The sequence below is a fragment of the Triticum aestivum genome, chromosome 5A (genome assembly GCF_018294505.1).
Source record: "Triticum aestivum cultivar Chinese Spring chromosome 5A, IWGSC CS RefSeq v2.1, whole genome shotgun sequence".
In the NCBI taxonomy this organism is placed as follows: domain Eukaryota; kingdom Viridiplantae; phylum Streptophyta; class Magnoliopsida; order Poales; family Poaceae; genus Triticum; species Triticum aestivum.
The window spans coordinates 634,434,390-634,456,313 of record NC_057806.1 but is presented as its reverse complement, the minus strand read 5'-3'; the positions used below and the strand labels follow the sequence as shown (position 1 = coordinate 634,456,313).

The 21,924-nt window shown below is 45.9% G+C and overlaps 2 protein-coding genes across 2 annotated transcripts; one reads left to right on the top strand and one right to left on the bottom strand.

Annotated features, from left to right (window-relative positions):
* The first annotated feature begins 10,815 nt into the window (after positions 1-10,815).
* LOC123108080 (probable prolyl 4-hydroxylase 6) lies at positions 10,816-13,216 on the top strand. The gene is made up of 7 exons (XM_044529937.1): positions 10,816-11,160; positions 11,245-11,302; positions 11,424-11,528; positions 12,042-12,099; positions 12,186-12,361; positions 12,438-12,498; positions 12,622-13,216. Exons 1-7 carry the CDS (start codon positions 11,027-11,029, stop codon positions 12,927-12,929), a joined length of 900 nt encoding a protein of 299 aa, XP_044385872.1. The 5' UTR covers positions 10,816-11,026; the 3' UTR covers positions 12,930-13,216.
* A 3,905-nt stretch (positions 13,217-17,121) lies between these two features.
* Positions 17,122-19,246, bottom strand: LOC123105497 (uncharacterized). Its single transcript, XM_044527578.1, has 2 exons — positions 18,372-19,246; positions 17,122-17,363 (listed from the first exon to the last, which is right to left on the bottom strand). The coding sequence occupies exons 1-2, from the start codon at positions 18,430-18,432 to the stop codon at positions 17,122-17,124; spliced, it is 303 nt and encodes a 100-aa protein (XP_044383513.1). The 5' UTR covers positions 18,433-19,246.
* Positions 19,247-21,924: the final 2,678 nt, after the last annotated feature.

The window sequence follows — 21,924 nt, the reverse complement described above, 5'->3', positions numbered from 1 at the left end:
AATGGATTGAGTTTCCCTTTGAAGTTATCTTGTCGGATTGAGTCTTTAAAGATTTGAGAACACTTGATGTATGTCTTGCCGTGCGTATCTGTGGTGACAATGGGATACCACGTGATTCACTTGATGTATGTTTTGGTGATCAACTTGCGGGTTCCGCCCATGAACCTATGCATAGGGGTTGGCACACATTTTCGTCGTGATTCTTCGGTAGAAACTTTGGGGCACTCTTTGAGGTCCTTTGTGTTGGTTGAATAGATGAATCTGAGATTGTGTGACGCATATCGTATAACCATACCCACGGATACTTGAGGTGACATTGGAGTATCTAGGTGACATTAGGGTTTTGGTTGATTTGTGTCTTAAGGTGTTATTCTAGTACGAACTCTAGGGCTGTTTGTGACACTTATAGGAATAGCCCAACGGATTGATTGGAAAGAATAACTTTGAGGTGGTTTCGTACCCTACCATAATCTCTTCGTTTGTTCTCCGCTATTAGTGACTTTGGAGTGACTCTTTATTGCATGTTGAGGGATAGTTATGTGATCCAATTATGATATTATTGTTCAGAGGACTTGCACTAGTGAAAGTATGAACCTTAGCCTTGTTTCAACGCATTGCAATACCGTTTGTGCTCACTTTTATCATTAGTTACCTTGTTGTTTTTATATTTTTAGATTACAAAAACCTTTATCTCTACTATCCATATACCACTTGTATCACCATCTCTTCGCCGAACTAGTGCACCTATATAATTTACCATTGTATTGGGTGTGTTGGGGACACAAGAGACTCTTTGTTATTTGGTTGCAGGGTTTCTTGAGAAAGACCATCTCCATCCTACGCCTCCTATAGATTGATAAACCTTAGGTCATCCACTTGAGGGAAATTTGCTAATGTCCTACAAACCTCTGCACTTGGAGGCCCAACAACGTCTACAAGAAGAAGGTTGTGTAGTAGACATCATGCTCTGATACCAATTGAAAGATCGTGGATGTCGCCTTGAGTGGGGGTGAATAGGCGCTTTAAAATAATTATGGTTTAGGCTTGAACAAATGCGGAATAAACCTAGCGGTTAATTTGACAAGCACAAAACCTAAAACAACTAGGCTCACCTATGTGCACCAACAACTTATGCTAAGCAAGATAAGCAACTATGTGATAGCAAGATATATGACCAAGAACGCTATGGCTATCACAAAGTAAAGTGCATAAGTAAAGGGATCGGGTAAGAGATAACCGAGGCACGCGGAGATGACGATGTATCCCGAAGTTCACACTCTTACGGATGCTAATCTTCGTTTGGAACGGTGTGGAGGAACATGCTCCCCAAGAAGCCACTAGGGCCACTGTAATCTCCTCACGCCCTCGCACAATGCAAGATGCCGTGATTCCACCAAGGGACCCTTGAGGGCGGTCACCGAACCCGTACAAATGGCAAGCCTTGGGGGCGGTCACTGAACACGTACACTTTGGTAACCCTTAGGGGCAGTCACCGGTACCAGTTAAATTGCTCGGGGCGATCTCCACAACCTAATTGGAGACTCCGACGCTTGCCCGGAGCTTTACACCACAATGATTGAGCTCCGAACACCACCAACCTTCTAGGGCACCCAAGCACCCAAGAGGAACAAGCTCAACGGTACCAAGCACCCAAGAGTAATAAGCTTCTCAACTTGTAACTTCCACGTATCACGTGGAGAACTCAAACCGATGCATCAAATGCAATGGCAAGAGCACACGGAGTGCCCAAGTCCTTCTCTCTCAAATACCATCGAAGTAACTAATGCTAGGGAGGAAAATGAGAGGAAGAACAAGAAGGAGAACACTAATAACTCCAAGATCTAGATCCAAGGGGTTCCCCTCACATAGAGGAGAAAGTGATTGGTGGAAATATGGATCTAGATCTCCTCTCTCTTTTCCATCAAAAACTAGCAAGAATCCATGGAGGGATTGAGAGTTAGCAAGCTCGAAGAAGGTCAACAATGGGGGAAGAACATGAGCTCTAAGGATAAGGTTCATTGGGAAAGAAGACCCCTTTTTATAGGAGGGGGAAAATCCAACCGTTATGCTCACAGAGCGGTACTACTGCTCGTCCTCACAGTACTACTGCTAGGGGTAGCGGTACTACTGCTAGGGGTAGCGGTACTACTTCTAAGGTGTAACACCCCGGATGTAACTTTTCCAATTTGTACTCCAACTCTTGCCGTTTCCGGCGTTAAGTTATTTTATTTTCTTGGGTTCGGGTTTTGTCTCCGTGTGTTGTTGTTGTTGTCATGCATCTCATATCATGTCATCATGTGCATTGCATTTGCATACGTGTTCGTCTCATGCATTTGAGCATTTTCCCCGTTGTCCGTTTTGCATTCCGGCGCTTCGTTCTCCTCCGGTGGCCATTTCTAGCTTTCTTTCGTGTGTGGGGATTAAACATTTCCAGATTGGACCGAGACTTGCCAAGCGGCCTTGGTTTACTACCGGTAGACCGCCTGTCAAGTTTCGTGTCATTTGGACTTCGTTTGATACTCCAACGGTTAACCGAGGGACCGAAAAGGCCTCGTGTGTGTTGCAGCCCAACACCCCTCCAATTTGGCCCAAAACCCACCAAACTCTGCTCCATTTCCTAGAGCGTTCGATCACGATCGCGTGGACGAAAACCGCACATCATTTGGACTCTCCTAGCTCCCTCTATGCCTATATATAGGTCCTCCCCGAAAATTCCGGATCAAACCCTAGCCCCTCTCCTCCTCCGACCGCCGGACAAAAATCCGGACGGCCGGACATTGTCCGCTCCGCCGCCAACCATCCACGGACCGCCATGTGGCGCCGCGTGCCCACATCGCCGCCGTACCCCGCGCGGGCCCGCTCGGCCCGGCCCCGGCCCCCGGGCCCAGCCGCCGCCACCCGGCTCCTCGCGCCCGGCCGGAGCTCCCCGCCGCCCGGCCAAAGCTCCTTGCCGCCCGGTCGCTCCCCACCGCCGCTCGCTGCCCGGCCACCGCCGCCTCTCCGCCCGACGCCCCGCAGCGCCGCCCCGCCGCCCGACGCGTCGCCGGCCGCCGCCCCGTCACGCTGCCCCGCGCCGCCCGGCTTCGCCTCTCCCTCGTCTCGCCGGTGACGAGCCGGCCTCGCCGGAGCTGTAGTGCCTTGCCGGGTTCCTCGGGAGGCGCGCCCCGATCTGGATCCGGTTCGCAGCTACAGTAAACCCTAATTTTCGTGAGGTTGTTTTTTTGCTAAGTCCTGAAATTCTTGATCCAAGTTGCCATGTTCACGGCTCCGTAACTTTGCATCCGTAGCTCCGATTCACGCATATAGCATATCAAAATGTTCAACCCAGAGAGTACATCATTTCATTCCATTGCATCATTTTCATTTGAGCTTATCTTGATGCCCGAAATGCTGTTAGAAGAGGGCTACTTGAGTTAATTGTCAGATGTGTTACTCCGTTTAGCACTTTTGTCATTTTTGCCATGGTTAATGTGTGCATGCTATGCCCGTGAGTTCTTCATATGTTTTGTTAAGGGTTTTGTCATCTCTGCAGAGGGGCGACCCATGTATTTTTAGGATGTGTGTGGTGACTTGTGCAAGCTTGCAAAGTGGTGCACTTGATAATTCTGTTTTCAGGGACTTAGTGAATTCACTAAGTCCTGGGATTGTTTATCTCACGATGCCATATGTTCATGTTGTTTCCTAGTGATTCGTGCCTCTTTTGAGGATGATCAGTAAGGGAGTTTTGTTAATATTGTAGTGCTCTATCCATCCATGTCTTTGTTTGCAATTATGGAGCACCCTAGCTGAGTCAATCGAGCTCTATGTTTGCTTCGTTGTGAATCTGGGCAGATTGTCAACTTGTTTGCGATTTTACCGATGTTATTGTAGTTGTTCCGTGCATGCTATGCCATTGTTCTTGCCATGTCTAGCTTGTATTTTGTGCCTTCTAAAGGTATGTATACTTTTCTTGCCATGACTTGCACCGTGGTGAGTGCATCGAGCTCGTAAACATGCCTTCGTGAGTTATGTTTCAGCAAGTCCCAGTTTTCACTAAGTCTGAAAACTGATTATGTTTTTGCTATGTTCGTGTGCTTGTTAGTATATTTTGTGATCCCTTTTGGCTCAAGGTCACTAAGAGACTTTTGTTAAGCTTGTTGAGTAGCTCCATGCCATGTCTTTCTTTGTCATGTTCAGGACCTGTAGCATGTTGTTTTGTTGCTCCGAAGAGGGCTATATGATCTGAAATTCCAGACAAGTGTTAATTTCACTAAGTCTGAGATCTGTTTTACCATTTGCGTTTTTGCCATGCTTGTTTGAACCTGTTAATGGATGAATTGGCCGTAGCTCAGTGCTAGACTTTTGTTAAGCATCTTGTGTGCATCCCTGCCATGTATTTTGTTGTCATGTTTGGGTGCTGTAGCATGTTCATCTCATTGCATTTAGATGTCTACTTGCTGTAAATCGCAGACCGGTGTCATATTTGAATCGCTTGCCATTTCCAAACCGTAACTCCGATTCCGGCGTTCTTTATATCGTTATCAAGCGATTTCATCTCATCTTTCCAGTGGCACCCTTGGAATTCCAAGTTGAGGCCAGGTTCATGCATTTCCTGTCATATCTTGCATGTTGCATCCCGCATCGCATCCCGCATAGCATATCATCTTTGCATCGTGTTGCTTGAGTTTGCACGTGGTTGATTGTGTCCTTGTTGCTTGTTTGTCTTGTTTTGGTAGAACCGGGAGACGAGTTCGCTAACAAGGAGCCCGTTGAGTTTGCTCTTGAGGATCCAGTCAACTCTGACAACTGTGCAGGCAAGATGATCATACCCTCGAAATCACTACTATCTTTGCTATGCTAGTTTGCTCGCTCTTTTGCTATGCCAATGCTACGATGCCTACCACTTGCTTGAAAGCCTCCCAAATTGCCATGTCAAACCTCTAACCCACCATTGTCCTAGCAAACCGTTGATTGGCTATGTTACCGCTTTGCTCAGCCTCTCTTATAGCGTTGCTAGTTACAGGTGAAGATTGGAGGCCGTTCCTTGTTGGAACATCTTTTATTTAATTGTTGGGATATCATTATATTGCTATGTTATCTTAAATGCATCTATATAGTTGGTAAAGGGTGGAAGGCTCGGCCTCTCGCCTAGTGTTTTGTTCCACTCTTGCCGCCCTAGGTTCCGTCATATCGGTGTTATGTTCCCGGATTTTGCGTTCCTTACGCGGTTGGGTTATAATGGGAACCCCTTGATATTTCACCTTGTTTAAAGCTTTTCCAGCAATGCCCAACATTGGTCTTACCATTTGCCACCTACCCTTTTCTTTCCCTTGGGTTCTGCAGACTCAAGGGTCATCTTATTTTAACCCCCCCCCCCGGGCCAGTGCTCCTCTGAGTGTCGGTCCAAACTAGAGCCCCTTGCAGCGCCACCTCGGGGAAACTCGAGGGCTGGTTTTAGTTGTACGGATTGCTTATCTGAGTGTGCCCTGAGAAAGAGATATGTGCAGCTCCTATCGGGATTTGTCGGCACATTCGGGCGGTGTTGCTGGTCTTGTTTTAACCTGTCGAAGTGTCTTGAGTTACCGAGATGCCGAGTCTGATCGGAACGTCTTGGGAGGAGGTCTATTCCTTCGTTGACCGTGAGAGCTTGTCATGGGCTAAGTTGGGACTCCCCTGCAGGGATTAAACTTTCGAAAGTCGTGCCCGCGATTATGGGCAGATGGGAATTTGTTAATGTCCGGTTGTAGATAACTTGAACCTTAATTAATTAAAATGAATCAACTGAGTGTGTTACCGTGATGGCCTCTTCTCGGTGGAGTCCGGGAAGTGGACACGGTGTTGGAGTAATGTTTGCGCAGGTTGCTCACTAGTTTCTCGCTCGCGCTTTGCCTCCTCTTCTCGCTCTCCTTGCGAATAAGTTAGCCACCATACTTGCTAGTCGCTTGCTGCAGCTCCACTCATATTTTACCTTGCCATTCCTATAAGCTTTAGTCTTGATCGCGAGGGTGCGAGTTTGCTGAGTCCCTGTGGCTCATAGATTACTATTACACCAGATGCAGGGCCTGATGATTCCGCTCCAGGAGACGCGTATGAGCTCAAGTGGGAGTTCGACGAAGACTCTCAATGATACTATGTTTCCTTTCCCGATGATCAGTAGTGGTGCCCAGTTGGGGGTGATTGGGACCGTTGTCGCATGTTGGGTTCTCTTTTATTATGGCGCCGTAGTCGGGCCATGAGTGTTTGGATGATGTAATGTTATTTGTGTACTTGATTGACGTGGCGAGTGTAAGCCAACTATGTTATCTTCCCGTTTATTATTACATTACATGGGATGTTTCTGAAGATTGCCTAACTTGCGACATATGCCTTCAATGCGATTATGTCTCTAAGTCGTGCCTCGACACGTGGGAGCTATAGTCGCATCGAGGGTGTTACATAAGGGTAGTGGTACTACTGCTTGCGAGCGGTACTAAAAAAATACATCCGTGCCTACCACTGCTGGACTTATGACAAGTTTTTGGTCCGGAGCGGAAGTAGTCGCGGTAGTACCGCTCCCATGGGCGGTAGTACTGTTGCAGCCTTTTTAAGGACACCAAAACTGACACAACTTCTGCAAACGGACTCTGAATTCAACGAAACCAAGTTTGTTGGAAAGCTAGCGACAAGAGCTAACACAACCGTGATAGAAATAACAACAAGAAGGAAATTATAAAAGTTCCAAGAGAAAATGGTGAGAACCCTTCCTTGAATAAGACCGGTAAAATCTCCAACACCGAAAACGCAATAGAAGAAGCATGAGAACTCCATTTTCGATGAACTCGAGCTTGTCATCAAGATGACCATAAGCTCTAAGACTCTCAAAGAGAACCAAACAAGAACCAAGAAATATGATGGAAGGATGCAATGGTTTGAGCTCTCTGCGAACGATACGATCAAGCTACTCATCAAGAGCCCCCCTTGATAGTATGGCAATCAATCCTATAACCTGGCCTCCCAACTACCACCATGAGACCGGTAAAATAGGAAACCTATCAAGGTCAAACCTTTGTCTTGCACAAAGTCCAATTGAGGTAGATGTAGACGATCTTGACTTCCTCAAGTTGGACCACCTTTCTTGATTGTGTTGGCTTGGTGAAGACTAGTAGATTGCTCCCCCATACTCCACTATGGGTGAGCCACTCTTCGGCACATCTTCACAAGTCCATTGTCACCACAATGGACAGCAAGCTTCAAGCACTTGATCTCTTCGTGATGCATCACTTGAACTTGCACACGGCAACGTAACCCCACAAAGAACTCTCATGAAGACCATGGGTTAGTACACAAAGCGTAATTGACAATGCTTACCATATCGTGGGATCACTTGATCCCTCTCGGTACATCTTCTATGCTTTGTGTGTCGATCAACTTGATTCACTCTTTGACTTAGTCTTGATCAACCTCTCACAAGACCAATCTTTAGGTAATTCCTTGAATAGCACCTTGGTCGACACAAACTCTCCTTGAAACCAACACATGTACTCCAAGAAAAGCCTATGGACAAAACCTGCAAATATAACTTAAGGCAACCATTAATCCATAGAGATTGTCATCAATTACCAAAACCAAACATGGGGGCACCGCATGTTATTTCAATATGCCATGTGGGAAAATATGGCCAGCATGTTGTGTTTTGGACTATATTTAACATTATTGTCTAATTCAGTTTGCTAGACATGCACTTTTTCAGGCCTGATGACCAAACAAAGCATACCACGTTAGTTAATTGGCGTCGAGTGTATTTTACATGAGTTTAATGTACTATCTTCACTTTGTGGTAAAGAGGATCTTATACGTAGTGGTAGATGTGTTGCCACGAAGAGTTTAGTTTGTACTTTTTGGATGATGATAAAGTCAATATTAGCCAGGTTTGTGGTATTGCACATCTACTTCTCAATAAACAAATTGAGCTACTTGGTTAATGAATTTAAATTTAGCACGTCGAAGGTTGATCAAGAGAATTCACGTGAACTTCATTGAAAGTTAAAGTGGTAAGCCAAGCCATCTATAGAGAGCAACACACACTAATCTTGATTAAAATGTTGTGTTGCTCTCTAGGTTGGCTTGGTTGATGGGTAGAGAGAGAGAGAGGATAACACCATGAATAAAATGCCATGTGGTGCGATATGACCAATTGCTCATGTTTTGGACTATATTTAACACATGTCTAATTCTATTGGCTAAATGTGCACTTTTATGGCTTGATGGCCAAAGAGCGTATATCACACAAGTTAATTGTCGTAGGGTGAATCTTACGTGAGTTTTGATTTCCTATCTTCACTTTTGTCTTTAAGAGGAGTTTATACATATAGATGGTATATATGTTGCCACTAATAGTTTAGCTTGTTGTTTCTATATGTGGGGACATCAAGATTATACATCTACTTCTCAATCAAAGTGAGCTACTTTGTCAAATTAAGTTAAATTTAGCATGTCGAAGGTTGAACTAGAGAATTCATGTGAACTTCATTAAAAGTTTAAAATGGTAATCCAAGCCATCTATCATGTGCTAACATAATGCATGCATCTCCTAATCCATTTGGGCAATTATGCCCTAGAATATTGTCATCGAGAATGATCATCACAACTCATCGAAATGAAAAGGAAAATCACAGTTAGTGAAACATAAACCCTTGTAGCCGAAGGAGCCAAATTGCCTGTGGAAGATTTCTTGGTTGCACCAAAAAATTTCCCGATGCCTTCTAATCCCAGGAAACCCATCCACATGTGTTTTCTCTTCTCTTTGGTTACGTAGATGACCTATGGTTGTTGTCACTAGAGAAAGTGGGATAAAAATGAGGCTTGGGAAGGTAAGATCTATGCGTGGATTGTTTATGTGAAGACACTCTGCTCGATTCACCTTATTTATCACATTATATGACCACGAGGCTATACGATTCTCAAATTTCAACACACATGTTGCTCTTTTCTGGCTACCTTTTATTCGTGAACTCTAGATCCACATGTGGCACATGACTTTACGTGTCATTAATTATATGAGACCTGCACCTCATGGTTTAGAATACCGTGTACACTTCATAATCGATATAGTAAATAGAGAGACCACACACATGCCACAGATATCCATGTTCGACTTAAAATCTCAGTCCAACTTGCTTTACCAAATTCTCTATCACCTAACTAGTGTGTTAGACCGTCATTCCTTTTACACCTAACTAAATCTTATTGTGTTATAGACTCAAATGTATTTCATAAGATTGCATATGTCTTGAATGTCGACTCTATATGTTGATGTATTAAATGGGGAGATTCATTGAACGTAGTTGAATCTTTTGTACTATTCCATGTTGATCCTATATACCTAACAAGTTCCCCGCTATCTTATTTATCATAACACGCAACATATCCACCTCATCACATATATCCCACACATGTCACCTCCCATTCAAACGTACATGCAAGTTGTCCAAGTCTTCAAGCATATGCAATCAATCAACTTTTCACTTTCCACAACATGCACGCCCTCCACATCATCGATGCCCATGCAACCATTCAACTTTCCACAACATGCAAGCCCTCCACATCATCAAAGACATGAAAGCCCACAACATCATTAATTTTTATTTTCCAATAATAAATAATTGAAATCAAACTTGAGTGTCATAAGACAGTATAACATGCATACACCCTCCATTTGCCCCCGGATTTAATGTGGTGTGGTACTATTCTCATATATTCTAATTTTACTTTTGATAAGTTCACCGCTAGAAATTTCCGTAGCATTGCGCGAGGCGTTATCTAGTTTCCCTAGATGCAAAATCAACTCAGTGATTTCAAAATACCTGAACGTTGTGGAGAGAGAGAGAGAGAGACTTTAAGACGTCAACATTGCGGCTCGATTATCTCTATTTGTTCTTCAGATATCTTTGTCAGCCGGCCTCTGAGTCGTAACAATTTTTTTTTTGACCGTGTAAGCTTGAGGAAGCGATTATTTTGCAGTCATCTGCTATATTTTTCTCACCGTTCACTTTTCCCTCATTTATCCGATCTGCATCTAACGGACCCACACCCTTCTTCTTCCCCTCTGTTGTCTTTCTCCTCCCGCCCCCATATCTTGGAAGCATTATGTAAGCTGTAGCTTGGGGTATGTAATTTGTAACTTGTTTAAACCGTTTTGCATGAGAACTGTATCATTCGATGTTGTGAAATTTATGGAGGGAAATAACCTATCACTGATCATTTGAAACTTTGGTCCGGCTGCATTATTAGCATTGAGACGACCAGAATTCGGTGGACCACTATACTAATATATGTAACAAAATACGATCAAATATCCGCAATAATACCTACGCATATCCAAAACCGAATGCAGAACATCATAACGCTTGCACACTTGGTCGCAGAACCAACAAAGTTGGATTTAGCTACATTTGCTTCAGCCCGATGACCCTCGCACCGGGAGTCTTCAGGGACCTAGAATGGAAAATGAGAAAGGAAAACAACGAAAGAAAAAAAATGGCAAATCGACAAGCTGGGTGACAATTTTGTGAAACCAATCATGATTTGGCAAAGCCAGATTTTGAGGATGGCAAATATCCAAATTTCTCGACTATATGTTTCCCGCGAGATTGTCCAACCGGTGGAGTGGGAAGGGAACCACCCTCTTCGGTACTTTTTTTTTTTTTGAGGATCGCCATCTTCGGTAGTTTACACAGTGCTTGACAGTTGACACGGACGACGCGCGTGCGCAAGGCCATGTTGGAAAACCAGCGGCGCCGACCGACCGAACGCACCGAGCGACCGGAGCCAGAGTAAACCCTCGGCCGGGAGCGCGCAAGGAAACCCTCAAAAAGTGACAAATTTTTTTTCAGAAAAAAGGAAACGCGGAGACACCGGCGGCTCGCCCCGGTTTCCCCATTCCGGTGGGCGCCGGCCGGAATCCCAGCCCAGCGCAGACCCGGGAGGGAGACCTCCCCTCCGTCGCGTCCACTATAAGCAACGCACCGACGCCCCCACAACGAGCCATGACCCCACCGTCGCCCCCATCATGCCGCCGCTCCTCCTGCTCCTCCTCGCCGCCCTCGCGCTCGCGCTCGCCCCGGCCCTCCCCCACGCCGCCGCCGGAGAGGGCGGCGGGTTCTACGACCCGGCGCGCGTCACCCAGATCTCCTGGCGCCCCAGGTCAGCTCGGGCTCCCGCGCGCGCCACCTGTTTGTCGATTTGCGTCTTGACAGTGCCGATTTGTTTGTTTGTTTGTGCGCGCAGGGCGTTTCTCTACAGCGGCTTCCTCTCGCACGCTGAGTGCGACCACCTCATCAAGCTGGTGAGCTGCCGCTCCCCTGACGGTTTCTTACTTAGTGCTGCGTAGTGGCGGCGGCGATGCAGAGGGCCTTGTGCCTTGAGTTGTGATCTTTGTGCTTTTGTTGCGCTGTTGTGGGGTTCAGGCCAAGGGGAGGCTGGAGAAGTCGATGGTGGCGGACAACGAGTCCGGGAAGAGTGTCATGAGCCAGGTGCGCACAAGCTCCGGCACCTTCTTGTCCAAGCGCGAGGTATGTGATTGGAAGAAGCGCCCTTGTTCTCTCCTTCAGTTTCAGTTGTTTACATGCCTTCGGGATTATATTAGTTCATGTCGATCAATTGTGTTGTTAAGTCTATCTGCGTTGTGGATCGGTCGGACAACATGTAGAAACTTTCGCTAGATCAGGCTTACGGTACTGCCGAAGGAGATAGCTCTATGGATAGTTGTTATTTGCACCTTCTTTCATGAGATGAAATGAGAGTGAATATTAGCTGTGCTGGAAGGCACCACAACCTGTGAATGGGTACAAGCCCTCCTGTTGAAAATATGTGAGCAAATAGAGTAGCTAATGGTTCTTGCCATTTGTGAAAATCAATCTTGATGAGTTAATCATTTTGGCAATTGCACATTCATATTTGCCTAGCGCACTCGATGAAATGACCCTTGCAAAACATGTTCCTGCTGTTCCTCGTAGCATATGCAACAAACAACTAGAAATATCTCAAGATTACTAATTTGTTTCATTTTCTTTGACCTATTCAAGGATGAAATTATCTCTGGAATTGAAAAGCGTGTAGCTGCTTGGACGTTTCTGCCTGAAGGTAATACATGCAACCTTATTTCTCTGTTGGCCGTTTCAGAGATACTAGAAGGCATTCTGTATCTGACTAGCCTGTTTGTGTATCAGAAAATGCCGAGTCAATGCAGGTTCTGCATTATGAAGTTGGTCAGAAGTATGATGCCCACTTCGATTATTTTAGTGACAAAAAGAACGTGAAGCGTGGTGGTCATCGAGTTGCCACTGTTCTTATGTACCTGACAGATGTGAAGAAGGGTGGAGAGACCGTGTTCCCAATTGCTGAGGTATGCCGTTGCTTCTCAGATTTACTTAGCCTTTTCTGTGACAAAAACGTTATTAGTTATCCGATGCATTATTCAGGGAAGAGATTTACAACATAAGGATGAAACGTGGTCGGAGTGCACGAGACATGGCCTGGCAGGTAGCCTTCAGCCTCTCGCATGTCAAATGGAAGGGTGTTCCATTTTACTGGCAATGTGCAGTAGTGGCAACCACTATTTACATAACTCTTATCCTGAAACAAGGGTTTACTCTTCTCTTGCAGTGAAGCCAAGAAAAGGCGATGCACTACTGTTCTTCAGTCTCCACGTTAACGCGACAACAGATCCGAGCAGTCTTCACGAGAGCTGCCCAGTAGTCGAGGGCGAGAAGTGGTCTGCCACAAAATGGATTCATGTCCGGTCATTCGACAACCCTCCAGATGTTATGACGGACGCACGGTGTTCTGATGACAATGAGCAATGCCCTAGATGGGCTGCTATTGGGGAGTGTTACAAGAATGCAAAATACATGGTGGGCACGAAAGACACCCTTGGGTCTTGCCGCAAAAGTTGCGGGGTCTGCGATGCTTGACCCCCCCCCCCCCCCCCCCCCCCCCCCACACACACACACACCAATCTTAACTGAATTTGCATGGTTACTGAGATGTAGATTACAAAACCAAATAGGTTCTTAGTAGCATGGCATTAGATGTTTACTCTTCTTGTCATGCAGTTTGACCTCTGAGCATCTTTGATATAAAGCAAAAAAGGGAATTGACTTTGTTTCGGAAGAATCTGGATATAACCTGATGGTATCAAGTATTTCCAACAATGTCTTGCACAAATTTCGTTCAATTCTGACTGATGTCTTCAAAGACGATAGCCCGGAACAAAATTTTACTGATCTAACCTTCCAAATCCACTCTGCGAAGTCAGATGCTCCCCATTCCATGTATCAACTTGATCCTCCATTGTTGAAGCTATTAAGATGAACTGAAGACTGAAGTGTTGACACATAAATGGTACTCTTGCTGAATAGTAACACGGAGTACTAGCTAGAGCCGCGAGTACATACATGGGACTGAAGCTCTGTGCGCTGCTGCTTGTGGGATCAGAAGCAAGAGTACAAACGCTGGGCGTATGCCGGGACCCGGAGGTAGAGGATAAACAGGACGCATCTCTGTCCCCACTTTGGTCTGCATCTGTTGCACTGCACAAAGCAGCCCCACCACCCTTAACTGAATTTCAAAGCAGCCCCACAAAACCTAACTGGATTTGCGTGGTTACTGATATGTAAATTACAAAACTGAGTAGGTTCTTAGTAGTACATCAAAACAGACAGCCCAAACGTCCACGGACAGCGGGCGGTCATCCAACCATATGCACCGAATATCCGTCCCAGTCTTTTCCCTATATCCGAAGCATTAATAATTATAGATGAATATCATCCTTCGTCCATAATCATGTTGTGCAAATATTTCAGTGCAATAATAATTCAAATATAAATATTACGATCAAAACATGAAGTTTTTCAATAAAATAGTTCAAATTTTAATTCAACTTATCTGGACATATTTTTTAGTTCTCCCCTCGGAGCACCCACAAATGCTCAACCAGATCGTTCTGAAGCTGCTTATGACTTGCTCGATGGCAAATCTGTTGACGCATTTCACTAAAATCCTCAAACATCGTCAAATTCTGCTCTGAAAGTCCCATGCGTTCAAATTCCAGATCATGGCGAACTCTATCACCATCACCCTCCATAAATGTTGTGCATAATCACACAAACTGTCATCACCTCCCATAAAGTCTCTAGACCCATATTTTGCAGGTAATCGAACAACTGCAAAACGGGCTTAGAACACTCCAAATGCTTTCTCGACATCCTCTCTAACTTCTTCTTGTCTTTAGGAAAAGTAAGATCCTTTCTCACCCCTTGGTTTAGAGATGGTCTTGACCAAAGTTGCCCACGAAGGGTAGATGCCATCGTAAAGATAATAGCCCATGTTGTAGTCATGACCATTGATAGTATAGTTGCATGGAGGAACTTCTCCCTCACACAACCTTGCAAACAATAGAGACACTACAACATGTTGATGTTATTGTAAGATCCGGGCATCCCAAAGAAAGAATGCCAAATGCAGAGGTCTTGTGATGCAACTGCTTCAAGAATGAGGGCGGGGTTCTTGTAGTGGCCGTGATATTTCCCTTGTAGAGCATATGGATGCAATCCAGGGATCCAAGCATCGGGAGAGGAGGCTCCAGGCCACTAGACGGCCCCACCACGTGGCCTATGGGGCGTGGCCATGCCAGGCCGTGTGAGCCCCCCTTGTGGCTCCCCTCTGGTCCATCTTCGGTCTCCGGTCTCATACTTTTCGTAACTAATTTACAAAAATATCTGACATATTTGGAGCTATGAAAATTTGTTTTTTTTCTCCTGTTGCAAATTAGGTATAGATTTCCAGTTGTCCAGTAATTGCCCTCTCTATGTAAACCTTGCAATTTAGACTCTCTGATGTAGTGCAAACCCTATGGTGGTCCGATCTTCACAAATTGGGGGTGGATTTGAGGAGGAAGACAAAGAACACAGAGAAAAACATGGAGAAATTAAAGGGGAAAACACTATTGGACAAGATCCACACAAGCAATACATGGGATGGATCAAGATCCAAGAACAATAAGGGAAATAAAGATACAAGGGTAGTTCATCCAAATCTCTAGGAGAGATGGGTCTTGATGATTCACTTGGGGAATCCTTCTCCTTTAGGAGGTCTTGTTGATTCACTTGGGGAATCTTTCTCCCTTAGGAGGCCTTGGCAACCATACATAGATGGTTCATCTCCCATAGAAGGTAGCCCACGAGGGGAGATACATGAGCTAAGCTCTAGTGTTTGTTCTAATCTTAGCTAACCCTAGAAATGAGGTGGGGGAGGAGTATGAGGTGGGGGAGGAGTATTTATAGGCTAGTCCATGAAGGGGGTAAGTGGTGGGTAAAATGGGAAGATACATGGGCAATGCCCAACACATGCACGCCTTGATGCAGAGACCGGGGGTCATCCTCCTTTTCGAAAAAAATGCACACAAGCAAGTCCAGGCACTCGAGGTAAAGGGGGCCGGGCACCCGGAGTCGAGGTGCTGGGGGGTCCGGGCACCAGGGGTGTCCAGGGGGTTGGTGCCAAAGTCCGGGCACCCGGGGTGTCCAGGGCCCGGCGCCCAATGTCCAGGCACCCAGGGTGTCCTGGGAGCCTCCCGGAACTCCGGGTCCTAATGCTTCTCTTGCGTCTTCATGGTTCCTTCTCCGCTTACAGGCTTCCGTCTTGGATGGTGTAGTTGTTCTCATGCGCTTGAACCCCTCCTCGACATCTACGATGCTCCGCTCGAACCTATGTATGCACGAGGTGGGAGGGTCAAGTAGTATACCATCCTCGAAGGGCACAAGAAGACACGTGTAAAGGAGAAGATTGACCTTTACATGTTTGAAGTAGATGTTCCACGTGTCTCTTGACATGGTGATGTCCGTAGGATGCTCCACATCACTCTCTAAATGTTGAGGAGGTAAAGTGGACTCTGTTTTCTACTTTTGAGGAGAAAAACTGCCATTGCTTGTTGAATGCCTCTTACCACCTGAAATTGACATTTAACTTGGAAAAAAAACTGGAGCTACAACAAGTACATGGGCTTGCAGCTCTGTGGTCTGTGCGCTGCTGCTTGTGGGATCAGAAGCAAGAGTACAAACGCTGGGCGTACGCCGGGACCCGGCGGGGGCCGACGGGGACGCACACATCTGCACGATAAACAGGGCACATCTCTGTCCCCACTTTGGTCTGCATCTGTTGCACTGCGCAAAGCAGCCTCATCCAAGCATCCATACGCTGATCCATATATCCATTGCAGCACATGATGCAGTACCACACCACACCTCACCTCCACCTCCAGGACACGCACAGCAGCAGCATGACTGACCGGTCAAGAAGAAGAGAACATGTTTCAGTCCCACAGCAACAGCGTGCTCTCACCACCCCAGCGCTTGCTTTGGGGGCTCGCTTTAGCTGTTCAAAGCTACTACTAAGCCACAAAAAAAGAAGTTAAAGAGAGCAGGAGGGAATCAGAAGGGTGTGTGGGGGGAGGAAAAGCATTGCTTGCTTGCTTGGCTGCTTTGGCTGGCAGCCTGGCTGGTGTTCCTCTGCTTTCTCTTTGCCACTGCTTTAATTTTCACCTGCTTCTTTTTTGTTTTCATTTTGGCAAATTGCTTATTGTTCTTTGGTGCCATGTTGGATGCAAATGTGTTATTCCGTGTGTTTAAAGTAAGTTCAAATTAGCACAAGTTTTGAAATTTTGGAGGGGAAAAAACAAGTGGACATGTACAATCGGCAAAGCAAGATGGGGAACTGGCAAAAGCCTCTCTACTCTCTAGTGAGCAGGGTTACTTTATTAGGTGAGAACCTGCAGATTGTGTATTGGTCCTTGTTTGCTGACCTGTTGTTTGTTTGTTTGTTGGTTTCCCCTGTGGCAAAACCTACTGTGTGGTTCTGAAACTGATACAGTGACAAGGGGGAAAAGAAAGTGGGCATCAAAACCAAACAATGTGCTAATAGTAGTAGGAGCACTAACATGACTAAAGTCATTTCTGCCAAAAAAAAAGAAAGGGAAAGCAGCTCTTGCCCCCATTGCCAAGAATCTTTGGTGCTTGAGAGGGAAGCTTGGTCACTTTACAAAACTGAACCCCCCCACCACACCACCAGAACACAGCCTCTGTTTCCGCAAAAAAGCTAAAGTTTTTATGCTTAAAACCTTCTTAAATAGCAGTGCTTAGAACAAGATAGTCCCAAGTCCAGGCCACCCTCCCCCTCCCTAGTTACACCACAACATCCATCCAGACCCAGCATAATATATTGTAGTAGCTCTTGTTTGTTCCTTCTTGAGATGCAATGCAATGCAATGCACCATCTCTCTGCCCCACCATAACCGTCGGAAGCTTCCGCGCCCCTACTCTCGCCCCGGCGATCTTCCGGACTTGCCAGCGCCCCTGAAGAAGAAATCATCAGATTAGAGGGCGATGAAGGGATTGGAGCAGCATTTGGCAGTCTGTGTTTCTTTCAGGTGACCCTACACTGAACCGTTAGGATCTGTTGTGTTGATAGTTAATCATGGGGTGTGCTTTGTTTGACTGCTTTCATGCAAATAATTAATCATTCCAAGTCTCGTATGTGCATCCTTTGCTACTGAGTATGATAATAATTTCTTGAACAGAAAAGAGGAATAAGAGTAATCAACTTGCTATAGCTGAAAGAATAGCATATCATCATAGGGAAATGTGTCCCGGCGACAAGACCAAAAATATCATATGCTTTTTTTTTGAACAATATTATTGTGGAATGTGGGTGTGAGGCAGGAGGAAAAAGAGCTGTGCCATCTTTGTTTACATTCTCATCTCTTTGTTCTTATCACCCCTTTATGGTCAAACAAAATTATGTCTTAAAGCATGTTGAGTTCCTGAATTCTTATATATTTCTCTTTTTGCTCAGCATAAGAAATTTCAGGAAAACAGAGGATATGGAATGCTACAGAGTGAACTGGTGTAGTCTATCAGATGGCACATTATACACTAGACCTATTTCATGGGACATTAAACATGTCATAAACCAAGAACTTGTTCTTGGTAAAGAGCCATCCCAGGCAGTAAGAGTGCTTTATTTCAAATTTGGTGAAAAAAAAATTCAATAGAGTCTGTCACCCCACTGCAAAAAAGCACTGTAACAATGGCACACCTCAGACCAACCAACCGGCTAACATTTTCAGATTTCAAAGCAACAGAACCAAACTTCAAGAAACCTAGACAATATTCATGGCCAAGAACATAGGAACTTATATTCTGATCTGGCAAATCAATTTGCAGAATTTACAGGGCCACATGACTCAGAAACTAACATTCGAACTGAAGTTGGATGAACAGAAAGAGGAGGGGAAAGCAGCCCGCAAAATTCAGAGCCAATCTTGCAATGCAACGAACAGAGAAAAAAGTGAGGTGAAGTACCTGTTGTGGATGGGATCAGGGCCATTGGGCACCCTCCTCGCGCTGTCCTGGAAAGGATCATCAGCCCGGAAATCCTCCAGAGTCATCCTGGTCTCTCCTCCGTCTCCAGCCAGCAGCATCCTCCGCCCTCGGATCGCCGGCGTGGACGGCCTCTCCGCCACCACGACGACCAACGACACCAAAACAAGAACTCCGAACAAGACGGCCGCCGCCGATGCCCGCCCCCCGGACGCGGCCGGCCCTCTCATAGCACCACCAACCAGGCACGCGCTCCCCGCCGCCGCTCGCCTCCTCCTCCCTGTCCCCTCCTCTGTTTCTTCTTTCCCCGGTGGAGGTGGGGGTGACGACGCTGGCTTGCTGGCTGCTGCCGCTGCTGCTGCGGCGTGGCTGCATATTATAATGCGGGGGAGAGGGGAAGGGGGAGGGGGAAGTAGAAGCAGCAGGGGCTTGTGTCAGTCGCTGTTGCGAGCGGTAGTATTCCGGCTTCTTGTTTTCTTCTGGGCTTCTTTTGCTTTAGCCTGATTCTGCCGTGCTTTTCAAGGACTCGAGCCATGGTGGCGAGGAGCGCCAAAGCGAGCGACCCATCGCCATGCCCGCTTTTCTTTTGCCATCGCCATCGCCATGGCCATGGCGCCCCTGCTTTTTTCCTCTTCTCTGAGTTGGCGCTGTTTCCTTTTTCTTTCCAACAATCTCTGGTTTCTTCCTGCGAGCAAAAAAGACATTATTGAGTGAGAGAGTGAGAGTGAGAGTGAGAGGGGGAGGAAGAAAGTAAAGTTGTAGTATGAGCCATTGCTGTCCGAAACTCTGGATCCTGATCCCTAAGGCTGTACTTGCGCTCCGTCTTTATTTTCCCTCTTTTCCTTTTTTTGAGCTCGGGCTACGTAGATGTAGATTCCCTCTCTCTCGGGAGGGGTAAAATTTTTGGGGCTGCATGTTGTCATGTGGGTGGCGAAAGAGACGGGAAAGAATTTCATCTTTGGGGTAACTCTAGGGGAGAGGGCGGGGGCATGGTAAAAGTGAGCAAAGCAAGCCCCAAAGTGAACAGCGCCCTGAAGAAATAAGCGCCGCTTTCAGGCCTTGTGTCACCATCCTTTTTCGTTTTGGGGGTCCGGATTACAATGCGTTGATCAAATGGAGTCCATCCATTTCGAATCTGTTGGATTATCGCTTCATCCTGGTGCCCCCCTGCATGTGAAAATCAGCTCATTGGTTTCAGAATATTTTGCAACAAGAAAGAGAGACAAGCATCACAGGCACTATGGCTGCATTATTTATTTCAGATTTAGCCAAGATCTTCAGAGTACAGTCGTCGGTCGCCCCTAGCATGCAGAAAAGCACTGCAACAATGGCACACCTGAAACCAACTAACAACGTTCAGATTTCAAGCCAGCAGCTCCAAGCTTCAAGAAACCTACAGAAACATGGAAACTTCGCTTCTGATTCGCCGAGTCATGCGCAAATTTTACAGGGAAGCTGCATGAACAGAAAGAGGAGGGAAAGAAGGAAAGATAGCTCAATGCTGTTGCTAGATCATCTCTGTTTTGTTATTCAGGAGCAAAAATAAATCGCCTCTTTTAGATTGCTCATCTTTCTCAGCCGGCCTCTGTGTAGTATAGCAAAATTCTTTACATTTTTTTTTGAGAAACAGCAAATTCTTTTACAGTGCAAGCTTGAACAAGTCAGGGTACCGGCCAAGTGGCCTACCGACTTCAAAAAGAGGCTCTACTCTATGAAGCAAAGGGCCAAACTAGTTGGTTATTTCTGAAACAGGCCGACATAGTTTCTTGTGTCCTGAAATCAACTGTGAAGAACGACAAGAACAGCAAAAACTAAAGTGGAAACAGGTAGCTGCCTCTGCCTGCCACGGTTAGCATGACACTTTAGTAATTGAATTCCACAGCAGTAAAATGCTAATCACGTGGACGAGATAGCCAGTCACCTGCATGGCTATATATATATGTGGCACCATTGAACACAACTCCAAAGCATGCAAGTCACCAGTCTGAAAATGTTCGTACCACCTCAATATTCATTGCAATAAATTCAGATTATATGTATATGCCCAAGAGGAGTTGGTGATGGAGCCCAATGTAAATTATGGATGATACACATGAACGAAAATGTATTGCAGACGTACCTATAGCCAGCAAATTCGTTAGTGTATCTTCAACGCGGAGTCATGGACGCTTAAACGGACGCCCTCAAATATTCGCAAACGCGTCTTGACATGTCCATGGGCATTTGGCCGGGTGGCGACCATCCAACACTTTTCTCAAATATTCCCTATATGCCCCCCTCCCCCCTGAAAGGCTCTCTCCCCAGAAACAAAAGGATAATCTTATGTTGATCTTCGGCTACACCAAAAAAGCGTGGGCCCTGAGCTAGTTCTTACATGGGCAATGAGGCGCTCAGCCGAGCTCGGTCTTCCAAAACACTACGGGTTTGTCTTCTCTCCAAAAAACCCAGCCCATCTGATGGATCCCACTGTGTTACCTCTCGTATCCCCACTTCCCGGAAATTTACTCGCTCGTTGTGGTCCGCGAATAGACCTCTCCCTACATTATCGATTACTGACACCACCAGCTGATAAACAGTAACCCATGCTACTAGCTCCCTGTTGGGAATTAGCACACAAATGCACTTGTGGTTAACTGATATAACTGCAGCGGAAACAAAGTAATCTCAGCACCACATCATGTACTAACTCAATGATCGTTGCTTAGCACGGAAGGAAACATTGCAGCAGCATATATGGAGACAAAAAATGTTAAGCAGCAGGCAAGACACTCCTCAGCCTAGTGTTTTGTGGTAGGAGTAAGTTTCTGGACAACACCAAGCATCAACAAAGAGACACTAGATTTACGTGGAAAACCCCTCAACTTGAGGGGAAAAACCACGGGCCTAAGCCACCCAAATCCTCTTCCATTATTATCAAATGTGGGATACAACAAGTTCTTCTCTAGACAGCACTAGAGGATCTCATACATCAAGATTTCTGAATCATGGATGAACACAACAAGATTTGGGGCTCAAGAATTAGGGATTGGAACAATCTCACCAAAGATGGTGGAACCGAAGTTTGAAGGAGGCAAGATAATGGATCTGGACCATCACAACCTTGGGGAGGAGCTCCCTTTGCTTCTTCCTTCAATCTTCCTCTTCTTCCCTTGCTCTCTTGGTTTTTTTCTCTCTTCTTCTCTCTTGGAGGATGAACTAATTTTCGTCACACTTGGTGGTGACTGCTGGATGGGTAAAGCATCCCCATCCACTCATGTGCAAAGTCCAAAATGACCCTAGGTCATAACCCTAATGGGTAGTGGGCTTCTGCACCTCTTTGGGCTGCCTAAAAGGCCTCAAATGGTCATCTCTTCACAGCCTACATGAGGAGGATATCCCAACAAATCTCCCCCTCCGACTCATGAGGGGGGCACCGCCATGCCCGCTACCTTGCAACATACTTGTAGCTTCTCATTTGGCAATATCTTAGTCATCATATCTGAACCATTTTCGTCGGTATGGATCTTCTCAAGTTTCAGCAACTTGGAACTCACGA

Bases quoted from the DNA above. Each gene is read 5' to 3' on its own strand.
- LOC123108080 (XM_044529937.1), top strand. From the start codon at position 11,027: ATGCCGCCGCTCCTCCTGCTCCTCCTCGCCGCCCTCGCGCTCGCGCTC. The intron at 11,303-11,423 runs GTGAGCTGCCGC...TGTGGGGTTCAG, and splicing joins GCGACCACCTCATCAAGCTG to GCCAAGGGGAGGCTGGAGAA. The intron at 12,100-12,185 runs GTAATACATGCA...TTTGTGTATCAG, and splicing joins TTGGACGTTTCTGCCTGAAG to AAAATGCCGAGTCAATGCAG.
- LOC123105497 (XM_044527578.1), bottom strand. From the start codon at position 18,432: ATGATCCTTTCCAGGACAGCGCGAGGAGGGTGCCCAATGGCCCTGATC. The intron at 17,364-18,371 runs GTACTTCACCTC...TTTCTTCTTCAG, and splicing joins CCTGATCCCATCCACAACAG to GGGCGCTGGCAAGTCCGGAA.